The 18629-nt window shown below is 51.6% G+C and overlaps 1 protein-coding gene across 4 annotated transcripts in view; it reads left to right on the top strand.

Moving 5' to 3' along the window:
- Positions 1 to 18629, top strand: part of FLI1 (Fli-1 proto-oncogene, ETS transcription factor) — a 90687-nt gene that overhangs the window by 10647 nt on the left and 61411 nt on the right. The window contains exon 1 of one of the 4 annotated variants that reach the window (XM_059867023.1): positions 2718 to 2867. The exons of 2 other annotated variants lie outside the window; for them this stretch is intronic. Coding sequence is in view for 1 of the 2 variants with exons in the window: in XM_059867021.1 (XP_059723004.1) it covers positions 4387 to 4404 (18 nt within the window). In the remaining variant the exon portion in view is untranslated. Of the gene's footprint in view, positions 1 to 2717; positions 2868 to 4237; positions 4405 to 18629 lie in introns of those variants that run through there. One more of the 4 variants, XM_059867021.1, reaches the window with a different exon arrangement.

Genomic DNA, 18629 nt, shown 5'->3' with positions numbered 1-18629 from the left:
ACAGTGCACCCGCTCAGGCTGTGGAAATACACGTGTGTGGAAAGCTCGTTTTACAAAGGGGACACTCTGTCACATTTAGTGGGAAATGAGGCTCTTTCTAGCCGCAAAGACAAGGCGTGGATGTTGGGGTTTTTTGAGCTCCCCTCCTTTATTCCCGCGTTAGTTCACAGCCACAGCTCCAGGCTGCGCTCAACGAGAGCTCAGCTGATGCTGTTGGTGTCAGAGAGGTTGACAGAAGCCAATCCCCTCTCTCCTCCTCCGAAAATCAGATTCTCAACCTGCAATGGGGAGGGTTTTCATTGTGTTTGTTCCTAGGGAATAACCGGACGGTTTTAATTATGAAGTGATGCCTGCTAATCCCGTGTGGGTAACAGACAGAAAATCCAAATCTTTGGGGTTCTGCGAGGGACTGGCACAGAACTACACCGAGGGTTGACTTCTTTGGGTCTGGACACGAAACAGCTCCAGGCCACGTCCCCCCAGTGGTTCCTCACTCCTTTCGGATCGCCCCGAACGCGGCGTTTTCACCTTCTCCGTGTGGGGCTGCAGCCGCTGGGAGCAGCCCCAAGGACGGGGACAGGAGATGGGGACGTGCCAGGCGCCCGAGATCAATATTCAGCTAATTAACAACGCCGTTCGACAATTCCGTTAACGGAGTGAAACAGAAAAGTAACAATGATAATAATAAATAACAATAATAATAATAGAGGAGTAACTGATTTCTACCAGCCTGCCCTGATGTAAGCATATGAAATCTTCCGTGGTTGCCAAGATCAAATGATTTTCCAGCTGTCTAGCGGTGACCACATGAAACAGATCCCAATTCCTTTGCTGTACGTACATGAGCATCCGAAGGGCGAGCGACGGATCCAGAGTGGCAACAGATCCTGCTCAGCCCCGTGCCCGCCTTTCCCCGCCTGTCTCGGCTCCCTCCTTGGTTAAATGCGGGAACAGTTAAAAACCCAGTTAGATAACAGTTAAATACTCAGTAAAATACCAGTTAAAAGCTCAGTCAAATACTCAGTTAAATAACAGTTAGATACCCAGAGTCACGGCACAACCACCTAGGATGATTCAGAGTTTGGCGTCCGGAGGTTATGAATATTTCAGCCTTTTCCAAAAAGTATGGCAGAACTTCAAAGGTGGCTTTGGGTTTGGTTTTGAGGTTTTTAGGGGGTATTTGTTTTTTGGGGTAGTTTTTTTTTTGTTTGTTTGTTGTTTTGGTTTTTTTGGGTTTTTTTTAGGGGGGTGGGAGTGAGGTGGAAGGTGGGGGATTAAAACAGAAACAGCAAGAAAAAATAATGCAAAGCTTCTATTTTTCGTTATTTGGGCGGAAAAGAGCAGATTGTTCGGCTTCTCTTTAGAGTGTGTAACACCTTCGCTCATTCCCTTATCTCTTGGATTCTCCCAAATGTTGCTTCAGACCAAACCCAGGAGGAGAAGCGCGGAGCATCCCCTGCCAGACCCGGTATCACAAGTGATCTGAGCAGGCTCCGCTCCGGTCATCCCCAGACATGCAAAATAGACCTCTGCGGGTCACGGTGCCCGTCTGGCCATAAAATGTAGATCTGGGTTCCAAAAATATCTCTCGGTGGGATGGCGGGGGGGTCTGTGTGGCACTTGCCCGTCTTTGGGAGCACCGGGGATGCGCGGCGGGGGTCGGATTTGTTTGTCCCTTCAGCCGGGAGCTGGGCAAAGGGGCTTTGAGGGGCCGGGCTCAGGGGGATTTGGGGTTGTCGGGCTCAGGGGGTTTGAGGTGTTGGACTCAGGGGATTTGAGGGTGTGCTGCTCAGAGGCTTTTGGGGTTGTCGGGATCAGAGGGTTTTGAAGATGTTGGCCTCAGGGTATTTGAGGGTGTCGGGCTCCTCTCCCACGAGCTGGGCCCGTTTTCAGGTGGTTCCCCCTGCCTCTCCAGGGTCCTCAGCTCCCCCACTGTCAGTCCCGCAGCCCGACTCAAAGTGCCCTGTGAGGTCGGCGGGTGACAGAGGCTCCTTCAAGGGCATTTTGTCCCCTCCCTTTCGTGGTTGAGATCCTCAACCTGTCCTCTCCCTCAGCCCCCACCCGCGTTGTTTGTCGGGGCTGGTGGGGAGCGTTGTCTAGAGAGGAAACCATTCGGGTTTTGAAAGGATGCGTTTCACTCTTCCCTTTAACCTCTCGCTTTTCTGGTCTCTGCAGCCTCCTGCCATGTGGGAACGCCGAGGGGGGAGCCGGGACCGGAGCACTGCCGGGGCGGGGGGCAGGACAGTGGGGACGGAAAAGCAAGAGGAATGAGGAAAGCAAAGGGTTAACGGTGATTTCTTTTAATTGAACTCCAGTTTTGTGGCCCTAGGCAAGGGGGGACCTGACCCCGCTAGCAGCATCCAGATGTGCTGCTCTCGGGGGACCCCGGCGCAGCCCCGGAGCGCGGAGCAGACAGGAGGGGCCGGGGGCGCGGGGCGAGGGGAGGCGGCCGGGCTGGCCCTGCGCTCCCCCCGCGCCTCCCGCTGCAGGCGGCCTCAATCGCTGGCAAGCAGCGAGCCAAAAACCTCCAGGTCTGGTCACGTTCAGCCCCGTGTCTGCATCCGAACTGAAAAATTGTAGCTGAATTGATGAGGCTAATTTCAGAGGAGGGGGAGGGAGGGGAGGGAGGGGCAAGGGGGATCTGCGGCTCTCTCCTGCCAGCTTCGGGCTCGGAGAAATAAAGCATTAATAAAGCATCCCTGCCGCAGCCGGGGAGAAACACTGGTGGTATTATTGCATTTCCCTTTTGGAAGGAGCAGGGGCAGGATAACTTTGGATATAACTTTGCTTCCCCTCATCCCCTTCCCCGTGGCTGGACTAAAGACAGGGGGCAACAAAAAGCCTGGACGCGACCGGCACTGGACCAGGTAACGCTCTCCACCGACGGGCAGGGTGCCCTCCTGCCCTGGCACTTTCCTCTCTTGCCTTCACCCTCCTTTCCCTCTCTGCCCTGCCCCGGTTTGTGGGAGTGGGGCAGGAGGGCCGCCCGGCTGTTGCATGATGTGTTCCGCCGTGGTTCTTTTGGCACCGGCGGGGAGCGGGGCAGGCGGGTATTGTCTCATTTCCCCGGCCCTTTGGAAGGGTTCGGCTTTTCCCGGAAAGAGCAGAACGCGCGTTTCTCCTGTGCGGCTCGCTGCGGTTTGAATGAGGGAGGATCGCACGTCAGGGGCTCGCCAGCTCTGGAGCGAGGTTTAAGGGCTGCTGGCTGAGGGGTTTGTTTGCTGTGCCCGCCAGGACACGGCACCGGAGCGGCACATTCGGCTGTTCTGGTACGGCTCGTGAGGGTCTGACATGCTTATCAAGTGGGGGTGTCCCCCCCGCTCTAGGGGGTTTAACATCTCCGCGAGGAGCTCGCACTGGGACAGGAGGCTGGGAAGGGACTCCCGGCACCTGAAAGAAAGGACAGAAACCCATCCATGGCAGTGCTTTCCCTTCCCAGCCCCACAGCCCACCCAGCCAGACGAGCGGAACTGAGGGAAGGGGCGAGAGTGGCCGAGAGCCTCGGCTTGCCCGCAGCCCGTGTTGAATCCGTCTGTCTGTCCTGCATTATTGCACTCTGTTGAATCCGTCTGTCTATCCTGTATTATTGCTCTCAGGGCTCGCTCCTGGCAGCGGCTGCACCCTCGGCTCACGCTCCGTGCTGGGAGGCGTGAAGAAGAGGGATCGAAATATGCTTTACATACGTTTTATTCGCCAGAGTTTTTCTTTTCTCCCCCCGCCTGCCGTCACCGAATTGCATTTACGGTTTTCTCCCCTTAATTTTTCCCGTTGACTGGAAAACGCATTAATAAAAAAATCTGTGGGAAGAGACGGAAATTCAGTGAGTCAGGCTAAAGCTGCTCCAGCCAAAAGAAAAAAAAATAAAGGCAAAACCCCACGTTAAACGAAGCCGTGAGATGACACAGGCTGCCTAACACGGGCTGGGGTGCGAGGCAAGCTCTGCGCTGGCCGGGCTGTCCCAGCCACAAACAGGAGCTGTGACAGAGGTGGCTATTGTTCTGCTCCTTCTTATCTAAATGGAGCAAATATCCTGTATGTAAAATATATATATTTTCACCAAGAAGGCAGGACCAGCGTAGAGACGAAGGTTTCCTCCTCGAGTGACTTCACTTCCCAAAATTAGCAGAAAAAAACGTTTCATCCGGTTAACTGTCTCTTTTTCGCTCTGCTGCAAGAAGGAAAGTTAAAAAAAGAGAGAGACCGAGGGAGAGGGAGGGAGGGAGAGAGAGGGGGAGAGGGGGTACGGAGAGAGCAACAAAACCGCTGGAAGGGCAGCGAGAAGAGCGAAAAGAGAGAGAAGGATAAAAAACTTCAGGAGGCGTCAGTCGCAGGCTAAACCGGGTCAATGTGTGGAATATTGCTGGTCCCGGCTGGAAGTTATTCCCGATGGACGGCACTATTAAGGTAAGGGGGCAGGAGGGGCTGGGGTCCCCTCGGACTGGGGGGGATCTGGGAAGGGGCGCGGGGCTGGGGGCCGGCTCCGGCCGGGCTCCCTCCTCCTCCTCCTCCTCCTCCTTCTCCTCCTCCTCTTTGGCCGCCGCCGCGTCTCGGGGCTCTCCCGTGGCCTCCCCGGTGCTCGGGGGTTCGCAGCCGGTTCGTAGCCCTGGTTTAGGGCCCGAGGAGGGCCGGGGAGTGCCCGGCTCGGGGGCAGTGCCAGCAGCAGCTCCGTTCCTGGCGCGGCTCGGAGCTGCCCCCGCTGTCCGTCTGTCCCTGGCCCTGCTCCCTCGCCCGGCCCTGGCCGAGGCACTCTGGCTCTGGCGGTCGCCAGTGTTCCTCCAGCAGCTTTTTTGGGTTTTCTGGCAGGGAAAAAGCCCCGGGCTGGAGGGGAACCATCAGCCTGGCTTGGGGGAAAGGGAAGCAGAGTGAGGCAAATAAACCACCAACATAACCAACCTCGGGTGGCCTTGAGCAACCAGGGACGCTGCTGGGGCTGTGAGCAGTTCCCCCTCCTGCCCTCATGCCCTCCGGCCGCTCCTTCAGCCCCTGCAGGGATAAACCGAGCCCTTCCGAGCTCCCCGAGTGCTCCTCCAAGCCGAGGCAGCACCGGGCTGCCTTTGGGGGACCCTTGTGTGATTGTGACGGGCTCTTGGGGAGCACTGCGGAACAGAAGCCGCTCGAACAGAGGAGCCTTGAAGAGAGAGACGCTGTGGGTGTGTTTGGGTTGGAGGATTTCGAAAGATGCCTATCGCCTGCCTGGGTGGGGTGTCGAGCTCGCCTTAAAAGTGCCTTTTTTTTTTCCTTTTCTTTTTTAAATTTTTTTTTTCCTTTTGTTTTTTTTTATTATTATTTTGCTGACCTGGGTAGAACAAAGCTGCAAACGGGCAGGAACTGAAACTGTCTCCCTTAGATTGCAGCTTGTGACAAGTGCACGGTTTGGAAAGGTCTCAAGGGAAGGGGGAGGGAAGGAGATGGGCAGGAAGAGAAAATGGAAAGAGGAAAGAGAGAATGAAATGGTGAATGTCAGAATCGAAGGGGGAAAGCAGGAGTGTTAAAAGCACAACATTTGGGAGGTATGGCTGGAATAAGACAGGTTTTCCCCTCCACCTCCTCAGATCTGTAGCAAAAGTAACCTGGGCCTCATTCAGGATACATTTAATGCGCTACAACTTTCTTTGATTTGTGGAGCCCTAAATATTGTGCAGTGAAAGTGCAGAAATTCCCCATCTGTGCCTTTGCTGTGGTGTACACGTGGACCTGCTTTTCTGCACAGGCCAGGAGCACCCTGCCCCATCCCTGAGCAGAGCCGGGCTGTTCCCCCCTCCCCCTCTCCCCTGGAGCCCCCAGGAGCTGCTCCTGTCCCCGCTGCCCTGAGCTCCCCCCGGCTGCGGTTTGGGGATGAGGAACTGCAGCGCTCCGAGCTGGGCTCAGTCACGCTGGAGCTGCGGCCAAAGGAGGAACTCGGCCACAGCCCAGGTCACTGCCCGGGGCTGGGCCTGCCCTGGAGCTGCTCTGCAGCCTCTGCCACTGCCCTGCTGTCCTGCTGCCCTGCCAGGGCAGGAATCTGACACTCCTGGGGCTGGGAGAACAGGATCCAGACATAGGGTCCAGAGGCAGGATCCAGAGATGGGACCCAGAGGCAGGATCCAGAGACAGGATCCAGAGATAGGATCCAGAGACAGGGTCTGCTCCTGGGCTCCTTTACCAAGCTGTTCCAGGCTCAGCAGGTCCCCGTGCCCTGTTTGTCCCCTCTGCCAATGTACCCTCTTTCTGTGCTCCTGTCCTGCCCAAAGGATTAGCTAAGACTTCTTGTAAATTCTCATCCTGGGCAGAAAACCATGGCTTGGATGCAGTGCCAGCCTCCCCACGGAGAGAGTGGCTGCAGGGAAGGGTGAGAGCCCCTTGCCTAGCTCCTCACAGGTGAAGGGCAGCACAGAGGATGTGGCTGGAGATGCTGCAATGCTTTTGGTGTGCTGAGCTCTGTCTTTAACCCGTGCTGCAGGGTGGGTGTGACTCCGAGGGCACATCCAGAGCAAAGCAATTTAACAGCAATTGTGCCCTCAGCTCTGCTCTGCCATGCAGGCATTGATTTATCTCAGAGCTCTGCATTTGTGTTGGGAAAAATATGGCAGAAAATGCACACGAGTGACTGGAGAGCAAGAAGAACACAGAGAAAGGTTCTTTCATCATCTACAGCAAGAACACGGGGCGGTCCCAGATGAAATCTGAGTTCTGGTGTGGGGAAAGGCACTTCCCACCCCAAACTCAGAAATGTTCCTGTCCTTGGAGAGGACAAGTGCTGGATTTGGGACAGGGCTGTGCCCTTTAGATCATTTTCTTCTTGAGCAATTTAAATTTGACAAGTGGCTGGTTTTTTAAGCCTATGCAACGCTATTGCACAGACTAATTGTTTTAATTGAGCTGAAGCCTTTAACTGCAGGCTGGCAGATGCAGGGGTTTGGGTCCAGCCTACTTCGCAAATCTCTCCCTTTGCCTGCAATCTCCAGTATTTGGCTTGTCTTAGACTGCATTACCAAGACAGGCTTGTACTTTCCTCTTCATCTTTTTATCAGAAAGGATCTTGATGACTCTCTGACTGCTGTTTTACCTCCCTAGAGTAATTTACCTGCACACCTGCCCAGCTGCAGGTGAAGGGATGAATCCACTGGAGCCTTGAGCTGTCCCAAGGGCTCAGAGCCATTCTGGGGAACAAGGCATGGGCAGAGAATAAATGTGGTTGGGATGATCCTTGTGGACATGGATCCCATGTGGACATTGAGTGCAAATGTGAATTGAGTTGTCCTCAGGCTTTCAACCCAAGTAGGGAATTCCATGGATATAAACATAAACCACAGGATCAGCTCGGGATTTTAAGTCACCATTGCCCACCATGCACTGACTGAAATCACATGTGACAGTGCTGAGCCAACTCCCCATAAAAATGAACACATTTGTATTTATTCTCAAAGGATTATTTATCTTGAGGATAATCAGATCACCTGCTGAGGAGGTTGGTGGCCGTTTTTGCCGCACTCTCTAAATAATCTGTGTATTAGCTGCTGTGAGCAGAACTGGCTTGGGAAGTGTCCCCTGCAGCAATGCTCAAAGAGCTCTGTGGAGGAAGAAGTGCAGGAAATCTGAGTTGTTTCCACCTTCTGTTCATATTCTGCCAATAGCACTGGCAGATGATGATTGGAGCCAGTGAAACTTTTGACTCTTGCGTTTGAACTAATTTTAAATAGTCACCAACATTTTTATTGTGCCCCTAGACATTCAAATCCCATCTTCTTTGGGTTAACACTCCACTTTGACTGACTTGCATTGTGTTTGGGGGACTTGGGTTTCATTGCCTCACAATAAATCAGAAAAGGGCACATCTCATCAACAGCAAGATGCTCATGCATGGCCTTCCTCACAATAACAACTGGTGTGGTTTTGAGCTGCTTTAATTGTTTCAGTTCCACTTTATGTGTGGAGAATAATTAAAGCAAATATACTGGCCAGAGCCTGCCTGTTCACAAAAAAGCACATTTTGTGTGGCTCTTGCCTTCATTCCAGGAAAATAAAATTATCCTGATGTTGTGGCCATCAGAGAGCCCCTCTGAGGGACGTTCAGCGAGGATTTTGCATTATTTAAGAGGAGGACAGCAGTGTCCTTGAATGGAGGACTGGTGTGTTGGCGTTGCCATAGCAAAGGGTGGGGCCGGGTTTTGGAGCAATCACTGTCGTTTGTGAGCTGGAGGCGTTTGCTCTCGCTCTCAAACTTGGCCGTGGGGATCTCAGACTAAGAAAATGTTTCCTTTTTGAGCAATTTTAGTCTGTTTGGCTCTTAATCACCCCGGCTTTGGCCTCAGAGGGATGGCCTTTCCTGGCTAGAGAGTGTTGACTCCTGGGGCAAGGCTCCTAATCTCCACATTGGAAAAATAATTTTAAAAATCACAAAAAATTTGAGGGACAACAACTTTACATGTTGCTGTCCCTCAAAAGCAATTTGGAACAAAAGCCTCTGGAATTTCCAGGGCACGAACAGCAATATTCCCTCCTACCCTAATTCCCATTCAAAGACTTATATTGCATAATAACTTTCTAACATCAAAAAATATTTAGAAAGATTGTATGATGGGGACATTTTGGGGATATTTTTTGATGGGGATATTTTGAATTTTCCCCTCGAGATCCGTGTGCAAAGGGACATCTCCTGCCTTAGCATGAACCTCCAGCCTTGGTGTCCTGCTTGGTGCTGCCAGCTCAGAGCTTTCAGTGCTGACTCCCAGCTGGTAGCAAACACTGGGAAAGCCTTTTCTGAGCCTCTAGTGTCCTTTTTCCTGCTCAAAAAAGAATTATTTCCTCAAAAAAGGAGGATTTCTCTGAAGAAAACCTTTACCCAACCAAACAATGCAAGTGCTTGGATTTGAAGCCCTTGGGGTTTTGCTGTGAGGCTTTAAGGAGGTGCTGAGAGCCTGGTGTAGTTTCTCTTCACCTCCACAGGATGTGGTCACTCAAAGGAGTAGCAATGCGTATCTTGAGGATTTCATGCTTTTATTTGAGTTATTGATTTTAATTCTGGGCTATTCCTTCTGTGAGATGAGGGGAGGAACAGCCTCTGTCCCTGCTCGCAGCATTTCTTGCCCTGGCAGTTCTGTGGGGTGCAGGATGCTGTTCCTTGCAGGGACACCACCAGGAGCAGCACAGGGGAGGCTGCAGCTCGGAGTGAGCTCTCAGATGACACCCTGAGAGCTGAGGTGTGCTGGGGGAAGGGCACTTGGAGCAAAGTTTGCAGGCAGCAGAATTTATTTCCTTCAGGTCTCCCCTTCCTGGACTCATGGGAGCGTTTTCCTCTTGAGTTCAGCTCCCATCTGCTCTGAAGGGTCAGGTCTGGAACACCTGAATGTACAGCCCCAGCACAGAGCACCTTCCAGCCTTTTTCCCCCACAGCCCATCAGTGTCTGAGGTTCCTTTACAGCCCCTCATCAGCCGCCCTTGAAAAACAAAAGTGTCTCCTTGTGCCTGGTTCACCTGAGCACTTACAGAGAGACCCTGTGTCCCACCTCAGAGCAAACATGCACCAGCAGGAGCATTAAAGGAGCCAGGGGAGAATTATCTTCAGGGTTTTAGGTGTTTGGGGTTTGCTGAACCCCTGAAGCTGCAGGAGCCTGGTGTGCATGGATGTGCCCCTAGAAAAAGCAGGTCTAACACATCCAGTTAAATTCTACAAGTTGGTTTGAAGCCAATTTGCTCCAGAAATGTGAAATCCTCTTCAGATCTCTCACCTGAATTGGACAGCAGGTCTGTTCCTCTGCCTGTGCCTCTCCTGTGCTCTGGTGCACACCTGAACACAGGTGCCCCATGAAGCTCTGGCATCAAAAGGAGCTGCCTGAGGGCACCTCAGTGACAGGGGTGTGTCACACAGCCCTGGGCGAGGGTCAAGGAAATTTCTGAGCCAACAAGAATTTTCAGACAAGAGTGTGGCTGCACATTTATAGCTGGGTTTGAAATACAGCCTAAAATACCCCCCTCCCCCCCCCCCCCCCCCCCCAAAATGTGGATTTCTGCCTCCCTTGGGAATCATTTGTCTGAGGTGGAGCCGAGTCGTGGGTGCTGTGTCACCTCAGACACGTGGGCAGTGAAGGTGCCCTGGGCAGTGAGGGTGTGCCCTGGGCAGTGAGGATGCCCTGGGCAGGCAGGGTGTGCCCTGGGCAGTGAGGGGGTGCCCTGGGCAGTGAGGGTGCCCGGGGCAGTGAAGGTGCCCTGGGCAGTGAAGTTGCCCTGGGCAGTGAGGGTGCCCTGGGCAGTGAAGTTGCCCTGGGCAGTGAGGGTGCCCTGGGCAGGCAGGGTGTGCCCTGGGCAGTGAGGGTGCCCTGGGCAGTGAGGGTGCCCTGGGCAGGCAGGGTGTGCCCTGGGCAGTGAGGGTGCCCTGGGCAGTGAAGGTGCCCTGGGCAGGCAGGGTGTGCCCTGGGCAGGCAGGGTGTGCCCTGGGCAGTGAGGGTGCCCTGGACAGTGAGGGTGCCCTGGGCAGGCAGGGTGTGCCCTGGGCAGTGAGGGTGCCCTGGGCAGTGAGGGTGCCCTGGGCAGTGAGGGGGTGCCCTGGACAGTGAGGGTGCCCTTACCACCCTTCAAGCTCTATGAACAGCAATGTATGTGCCAGGACAGTGCCTGCTCTGCTCTGCTGAGTTCCAGGTATCAAAGCCTTTAAGATGTTGATGCATTTTCTGCTTGTTTTCTTCCTCCCTCTCATTACCAGGCCACATAATTACTGATGTGTATCTCCCCCGCCGGTAACACCCACCTGGAAACCTGGCTCTGAGTTTACCACAAACGGTGCCTCCCTCCTGCCCTCCTCCCCCACCTGAAGCTTTCCTTCAGCCCGAGGCAGAGCCCCAAACCAAAGGGATGTGCAGCAGGAGGTTCAGGCTCTCCTGACAAACCTCTTGCTTCTCCAAACAGCACCAAAGGCAAAATTTGGGAATGACACCCTGGCAAGGACCAGGGGAAATAGAGGAAGGAGGTTCAGTCACCCAGGGGTTGTGCAAAATTCCAGCCTTTGCTTCTCTTCAGGATGCTGCACAGAAAATAATCCTTCATGTGTGTTCAGCGTTCTTTCTTTTCCTGATTTTTTACTAAAATCCAGTAAGAAGCACAGCCCAGGGAAGGAAGTGTCATGGATAAGCTTGCTGCTTTATTTGTGTTTATTTTGTTCTCGTTCTTCCAGCATAGACCAACCCAAGACTCTACCAGGGCTGTGAAGGAGTCAGAAACAATCAAAATAAATTAGAAAGCCTTAAGCCCAGGCTGCCAAAGCTGCACACCCAGGAACTGAACGTTACAATCCTTGTCAGTCATCCAGAGGCAGTGAAAAATAACTCAGCGGGCAGCAGAGCCTCTCATTACTCATCTGCTGATTCCTCATTCAGCAAAAAAACTGCCCTTCTTAATACTGCTGGTTTTGATCTGAGGGGAAGAGATAAATCAGCAAGAATACAGTTTTTTAAGTTGGTTGATGAGTGAAAGAAAGAAACTGGAGTAAGGTATGGTGGGGTCAGGGGAAGGTGTGGTGAGTTCAGGAAACCGACTTCTGTATGATGAGAAAATACTCATTTGAATGGCTTTTATAGCAGCTTTTCTTCAAAAAAAATGAGATAAGGAAAAGATTAGGAGCAGTTAAAATACTCTTTTTACAGCTAAATGCAGAATTTGGCTCTCTGGTTTCTTCTGAATATCTCTTCTTGTTGTTCCAAGCTTGATTGACTTATAACTGCATCTGAACCAACCTCACATCAGTTCCTTTTTATCAGCCAGAGTGAGACTTCCTGTGCTCCGCAGTCTGGTTTCCTGATGTGTTTCCTTTTTCCTTTTAACAGAACAAAGGAAACTGTAACTCCTCTGCTGCTCCTGTTCCCAATCTCCTTGAGACTGCACACACTCTCACCATCTAACCTCTGCCTTGTCTTTTCTCTCCCTGGAGCTCCAGTGCTCTCTTCATCTCTGCCAGCTGCAGAGGGGCAAGAACTCAGCGCTATTGAAAGGAAACCACTGCCACTGGCAGCTTTGAGTAGCTAAAATGTAGTAAAGAAGAAAGGGAAACTCTTCACCCAGAGGCTCAGTGTGTCACTGCAGATAAGAGATTTTTAATGTCCTGCTGAAGCAAATATCAGGTGTTGAGGTCTCAGAGATTTGCTCAGGCTGATGTTGTGAACTTTGATACTTGAACCCGGGAATTCATGTTCTGAAATGTGTGGGCCACTGATGGAAATATTCCCAAAAAGGTCACACATGCACAGTCACTGCCCTGGCACACAGGGAACGGCAAACCTGTACATTATATTTTAATTTGGATTATTTTCAAACCACCCACTGAAGGGCAATTACCCTCTCCTTGCACTGGTTTTTCCTCAGCTGTGAGGGGCTGCAACTCTCCTTCAGTTCTGCCATTCACACAAGGAACAGTCTATGGCTGCAAAATCCAAATCCTGCCCTGCAGTGAGGACCCTTTTCCTTGGGAAAGCCCTTTGTCCCCAGCTGTTCTGCTGAGATGCTCCATCCTTTGTAACCCCATATCTCAGAGCTGAGGCTTTTTCTGCACAGAAATCCCAAGTTTTTGTTCACTTGACTGACAAGGATGCCTTGTTTTCCTGGTCAGACAGAGGAACATGAGCTCAGATCAGGACTGAGCAGATGCCTATAAAAACCCTTCAAACACAACCAGAATCCACTGGACAAGTGCAGAGTTGATGTTAGTGCAGAGTTCAGAGCAAACTGGGCCTGATTCCCAGGAATAGACATTGGATAGCTACAAATTCCCACTGAAATCAGTGTAAAGAGTTCATGCTGAGGTTTTATCCCTTCATCCAGACCCAGGAGCTCAGCAGGATTTCTGTGAATTCTGTGATTAGAAAGGAGAAGGGAAATTGGGCTGTGCAGCCCCTTGGCCACCCAGGTGGGTGTGGAGCAAAGGGAATTTGCCAACTCAGCCTGCCCAGAGCAGGCAGCTGAAATCCAAGGCTTATTTATTCAAACCATCAGCACTCAGGAATGGCAGAATATGGAACAGGATTGGAGATTCTGGACTTGGCTGTTTCCTGGATATGCCTGAACCTGTGTCTATGGTGTGGAAGGGTGGCCAGAGCAAGGCCCTGGTTACACCAGGCTGAGGCAGCAGAGGATTCAGGCAGAGTTTCCAGGGAATCCTGCTCACCCAAGACTGAGGAAGCAGTAAGAGCTGCATTACTTTGATGCAGGAAAAGAATTAACATCATTGCCCCCCTACAGAACTGCCTTTCTGTACATTTCTGTGCACTGCTTTGAGGTGTTCTCATGCACCTTTACAGTCAGAAATATCATTTTTAATCAAATTACTTTGGGCTGCCCAGCAAAAGGCATCAGAAAATTATACCCTCCTGCAAAGTCCAGGGGAAAATCAAGGAAGTTTTGCCTTTTCTGCTGTGTTCTGTTTATGGAACAATTTCTATACAGTGTAATTCAATTTTCATAAAAACTTCATTGATTTAATCCCTATTAAATTCCAAGGATTTGTCTGTGAGGGGTGTTCTGCAGCTCAGCCCTTAGGACTGGCTCCTGATTAGAACCAAAAGTTGTGGCTCTATGATTAATTCCCTGTATTATGGGAGTTGTCCCCAGAGGTTCCCATCAAGGAAAACCCTGGCACATAGATAGAATAAGAGCCCAAAATCCAAGCAGGCAAAGGGGAAAAGGAAAAACAACCAGGAGATGAAATGCAGGAAGCATCTGGTCACTCAGCAAGGCACCAACAGAGATGCAAAGATTCTGTTCACAAGTTCCTGGCGTCAGAATTGCCCAGGGACTGGTGAATTTTAAACACCTTCCATGGTTTTACAACAGAAAAATCACCAGAGGCAGCAAGGATTGATACAGTACAGGCTGAAAAGGGGACAGATCCCTTCAACATTGATCCCAAGAGCCTGAGAGCTGTTTTGAGTAGCTGCTGGGGGTGTCTCCAAGGCCACTGAGGATCCAGACCAGAGCTCCTTCAGGGCCACTTTGCTGCATCAGGGACAATTTTTCTGTCCTAGACACTTCCAACCCGAAGCAGAATTCACATGACACGAGCTGTAACAGCCTTCCTTAATTAGATCTAATATGCCCATGTATATCTTTGCACAGCACAAATATTTATATTTAGCAGATACTTCTAAACTCATACATCTGACTTTGTTAGAACCAACCAAGCTTTAAAATAAGCACTCGCTGGAGTGATTTGTTAGGCCAAAAGTCTCAGTATCATCCTGCAAATATTACCAAAATTGTCTTTAACAGCTCCAGTGACAGGAGAAGGAATGAGCTCCAGTGAGGGACGAGGAGCACAAGTCCCTGGTCAGGGTCTGGGGTCCTTTGAGCTGCACACATTTCTCCTGAATCTGTTTTTCTGTCGGACAAGGGGGTGTGCAAGTGTCACGTGTGTTACGCTTTACCCCAGCCATGGTGAATTCCCCCAGGACACTGGGATTGTGCTGGACATCTGAGATGTCTCCAGAAGGTGAAGGGACGGATGCCATGGCTCCAGCTCCTGCCCTACCCACCCTCATCCAGCCTCTGGGCCCAGCCTCCCAGGACATGGTTTTGTCCTGCAGTCTGGGCTGCAGAAAGGGGAGCAGGAGCGTGGGCAGGTCCAGGATGGAAAGTGTTCTTGCCCACACAGGAACTGGACAGAGAAGATGCAGGACAGGACTTTGCCCTGGCATCTTTCAGGCTTTTTCCTCTGTGCTGCTCTTGGCAGTGAGACTGAATCCTCTGGAGTGTGAGCAGAGTGTGCAAGGCTGGGTAAAACCTTACTCACATGCAGCCTCATAGGATCCTTTTTGTGGCAGGAAAAGTGTGAATCCAATCTTAACTCCAAACTCAAACTCATTCCTGCCAGGGACAACATTTTCTGTCTGTCAGTGTTGAAGTTGTGAATCTCCCTTTGCTGCTTTTCAAAGGGCACCCCAAACCCAGCTCCATGGCTACAAGAATGCTTTCCCAGAGCAGCAAGAAAAGGTTTCAACAAAGGGAGTTCATCCCCTTCAGAAAGGGAAAGCAATGCCCTCAAGTTCAAGCTGGCTTGTGATAAATCCTCTGGATTTGCACCCCGGCATGTGAGAGCAGACGTGCTCTCATCCCCACAGGACACAGCCTGCTCAGTAATGGATGGAATAAACTTGCAGTTTGCTCCCTGCTCCTCAGTTTTGGTATTCTCCTATGTCATGTCTGCTGCAGGAAGGATGTAATTATGGTTGGTCGTTAGTGTGAGGAATTATTTGTGCTGCAGCAGTGCCTGGAGACCAGTGTGGTCTCTGCCGTGTGTAACAGGAGAGTCCTCCTCCAAATTCCTGAACAGTGAAGAAAAGTTAAGGCACTTAATTTGAACTCCAGAGTGGGAGCAGTTCTAGAGCTTTGCTCTGCTGTCAGACAGGAACAGGTTCTGTCATTCCTTTCCCAAAATCTCCAAGGTTTCTGTAAAGGATTTTCTTTTCACCCCCACTGCTCCCCATTGAGCAGGACTTCCCTAACTTCTTCCTTCTGAGGTTTGGGCACTTTCTTCTGACTTGGGGGTGGCATTTGCTCATGACTGATTCATGCCTTTCTCATGCCAGCACCACTGCAGCACTTTCCCTTCCCAGGACTTCTGTCCCCACTGCATTTACAGACCACTGCTGGACCTCCCTCTGGCATTTGCTGGGACAAACAAAGCCCTAATGATCCCTTCACACCTTCCTTCTCCTGGTTATTCCTTAGCCCTCAGCTGCACCTGATGCCATCTGGATTTGCCTTTTCTCAAAAAGTGGCACAGGCTGTTCCCAGGGCTTGGCTGGAAATGCCCTCCTGATGCAATCCTGGGATTGGGATGCTTTGGCTTTTTTAGGTTCTGGTGAATCAGAAAAATCTGTGCTGGTAATTGACTCCAGCCTTTGTGTCAGCAGTGCCCAGCCTGGCTCAGTCAGCTGTGGTGCCACTGTAGGATCTCAGGCACTTCACCTCTCTGTACCTCAGCTTCCACTCCGTGGGACCCAGCAAATCCTCTGTTCCCTCTCTGCCTCCTCTGCTCCAGTTGCAGCGATGCTGTCCCAAGTTGGGAATGACTTTGGCTGTGTTCAGGAGCAGCAGAGATCTCAGCGCAGGCCTGTCCTGCAGTGCCATGGCATGGACAGAGAGACCAGTGGTCGTTCCCATCCTCGTCCTTCACTACCATCCCACAGCCCTCTGCCTGTCCTGAGAGGTGGGTGTAGCTCCCAGCCTTTGGGGTCCTGCACGTATTTGCAGCGTGCCTTTGGAGAATGGCAGGAATGCTTTCCCATAGACCAAAGGCCATTCCAGAGGAGGAGGCAGGGTGTGAAGGCCTCCAGGTTTTCCAGGGGTTTGCAGCAAGTGCCCTGTAGGAGGAAGAGGAGGTAGCAGAGTCCATGTGTGTGCCTGTGGAGCCGCTCCATGGATCCACACACACAGCACTGCCAGCATTTCAGCAGGGCCTAAATGCCAGATGGTTTCTTGCATAAGCCAAACTTGATGTGTTTAAAAGCCAGCAGCCAGCACAGGCTCAGGACTCTGCTCTGCTTCTCACTTTCATCCATCCATTTCTTGCAGTGTGAGGTTCTGTTGTTTCAAAACTAACAGCTGCAGGCTTCCAAAAATAAAAAAGAATTCATGAATTAACATAACCCTAAGCCACAGAAACTCCACCTTGTGAGCAGCCCTTTGCTCACCACGTGCAGCTCTGTGCCAGGCTGGGGGAGCTCAGGTGGCCGGGCAAACCTTTCCAAATGTGGGATGTGGAAGGTGTGGGCACTCAGCAGAGAGGGGAAATGTGGATGGAACAAGGTAGCAGAGGAGCAGAGGGGGAGCTGGCTGTGCAGAGAAATCCCTCCAAGTCCTGACAGACCATTGTCCCAAGTGCCACCAAGGTCTCTCCTCACCCAGATCATGACCTCAGCTGTTTTCAGGTCCTGAGGGCTCCATTCTGGTTGAGCTGAGCCTCCACAAGGTGTGTGCTGCTTTCACAGCCTCTCCTAGCACACAAGAACCACTCTGTGGTTCCCTCCCCTTTCCATCAGTGCCTCATATCCTCCCCAGGCTCCTCTCCCCCTCCTGGGTGTTTGGGGTGCCCACAAATGCAGCAGTGGGAGACACAGGTGGGCACGTGCAGGGTTTGTGCACACAGGGCTCAAAGGATGGGCAATGCCCTGAGTAAACAAAGGGCTCTGGAGTGTCATCAGCTCAGGGATTAAAGGGATGTGCTCTCACCCTGTACAAAGAGCAGGGTAAAGTGGTGGAGTTAAGCAAACATCTGTAAAACGGCTCAGTCTCAGCTGATGCTGATTTCATATATCACAGAATCACTGCATGGGGTGAGTTGGGAGAGACCTTAAAAATCACCTTGTTCCACCCCCTGCTGTGGGCAGGGACACCTTCCTGGAGACTAGGTTGTCCTGGCCTTGGACCCTTCTGGGGATGGGGTAGCCACAGCTTCTCTGGCAATCTGTGCCAAGGTCTCAAAATACGAATTTATGATCCAGGACACTTGACATTCATCCCTGCCTCTGCCAGTGACTTTTTGTGCAGCCTGGAGAAGCCACTGAACTCTCAGGCAGGCCTGGTCATTCCATGTTTGTCCCCTGCCTGCCCATCCTTGAGCTGTTTGGAATAGGAGCCATCCCCAGGGTGTATTTGCCCAGCACAAGCACAGGGACAGCTTGAGGTTGCTCATTCTGTGTTGGGAGGTGAGAATTTCTCCAGGAATTGTGTCCAAGACCTGCCCTTGGATATTCACCTTCTGTTCTGACTCATTTAAAGGGTTATGGAGAAAAGGATACTTCTAGAAGAGAAACATGCTCAGAAACCTGCCATTATCTGTGACAAAGTTTTCTTAGCATATGAGATCCTAATCAGACATCTATTATTTAGTGAGAAGATAAGGAGGAGAGATCTCTCAGCTGGTATCTGCTCTGCTCAGCAGATAACAATCAGCTCACATGGCCCTCTTTAGAAACTCTCAGCTTTGGGCAGAATCAAACCCTGCAAGTGGAGTCTCCTTGACTTTATTCCTCCTCCTTATCCAGAAACCCAGAGCAAATCATCAGAGGTTTCTGTGCCTTGATTTTCCTAATTGTAAAATAATAATGGGAAATGCTCTCCTGAGGTAAAGCTGAGAAGTGACAAATCTCCACAAAGAGTTTTGTAAGCCCTGGATAAAGAACATGCAGGTGCCTGAAATGTCAGCAGAAAATCTCTCTGAAATCCAGTTCAAAGCAGCTGGATGCAAGAGTTGCCGCTTTTGAAACTAGGAAAGAACTATTTATAGGAGATGAAGTGTTCTGGTGCTTGTGAAACACAGAGAGAAACAGTCTGTGCTCTGCAGCCCTGCAGCCTAAAGCAATGCATTGAGAGGGGCCTTGTGGGACACCTGGTACTGGGTTTGTGCAACCCGAGCCCTCAGCCCCAGCAGGGAGGGGGGATGCATCCCACGGAGCCCAGAGCCCTGGGATGGAGCTGCATGGCCTGCCCAGTCCTCCCAGGACACTCTTCCTCCTTCCAGCCCTGACAAGCAGAGGAGCAAAGGCCACATTAGCCAGGGGCTGCTCTTCTGGGGCAGAGAGGTGTGGAGGGTGTCTGGGATCACAGAAAACCCAAGCTCTGGTGATGTGGTGCCCAGAACCTGAGAGCAGCAGAGGAGCAGAGTTCCC

This window comes from Haemorhous mexicanus, chromosome 24 (assembly GCF_027477595.1).
Source record: "Haemorhous mexicanus isolate bHaeMex1 chromosome 24, bHaeMex1.pri, whole genome shotgun sequence".
Lineage (NCBI taxonomy): Eukaryota > Metazoa > Chordata > Aves > Passeriformes > Fringillidae > Haemorhous > Haemorhous mexicanus.
This window is presented reverse-complemented; position numbering and strand designations above follow the sequence as displayed.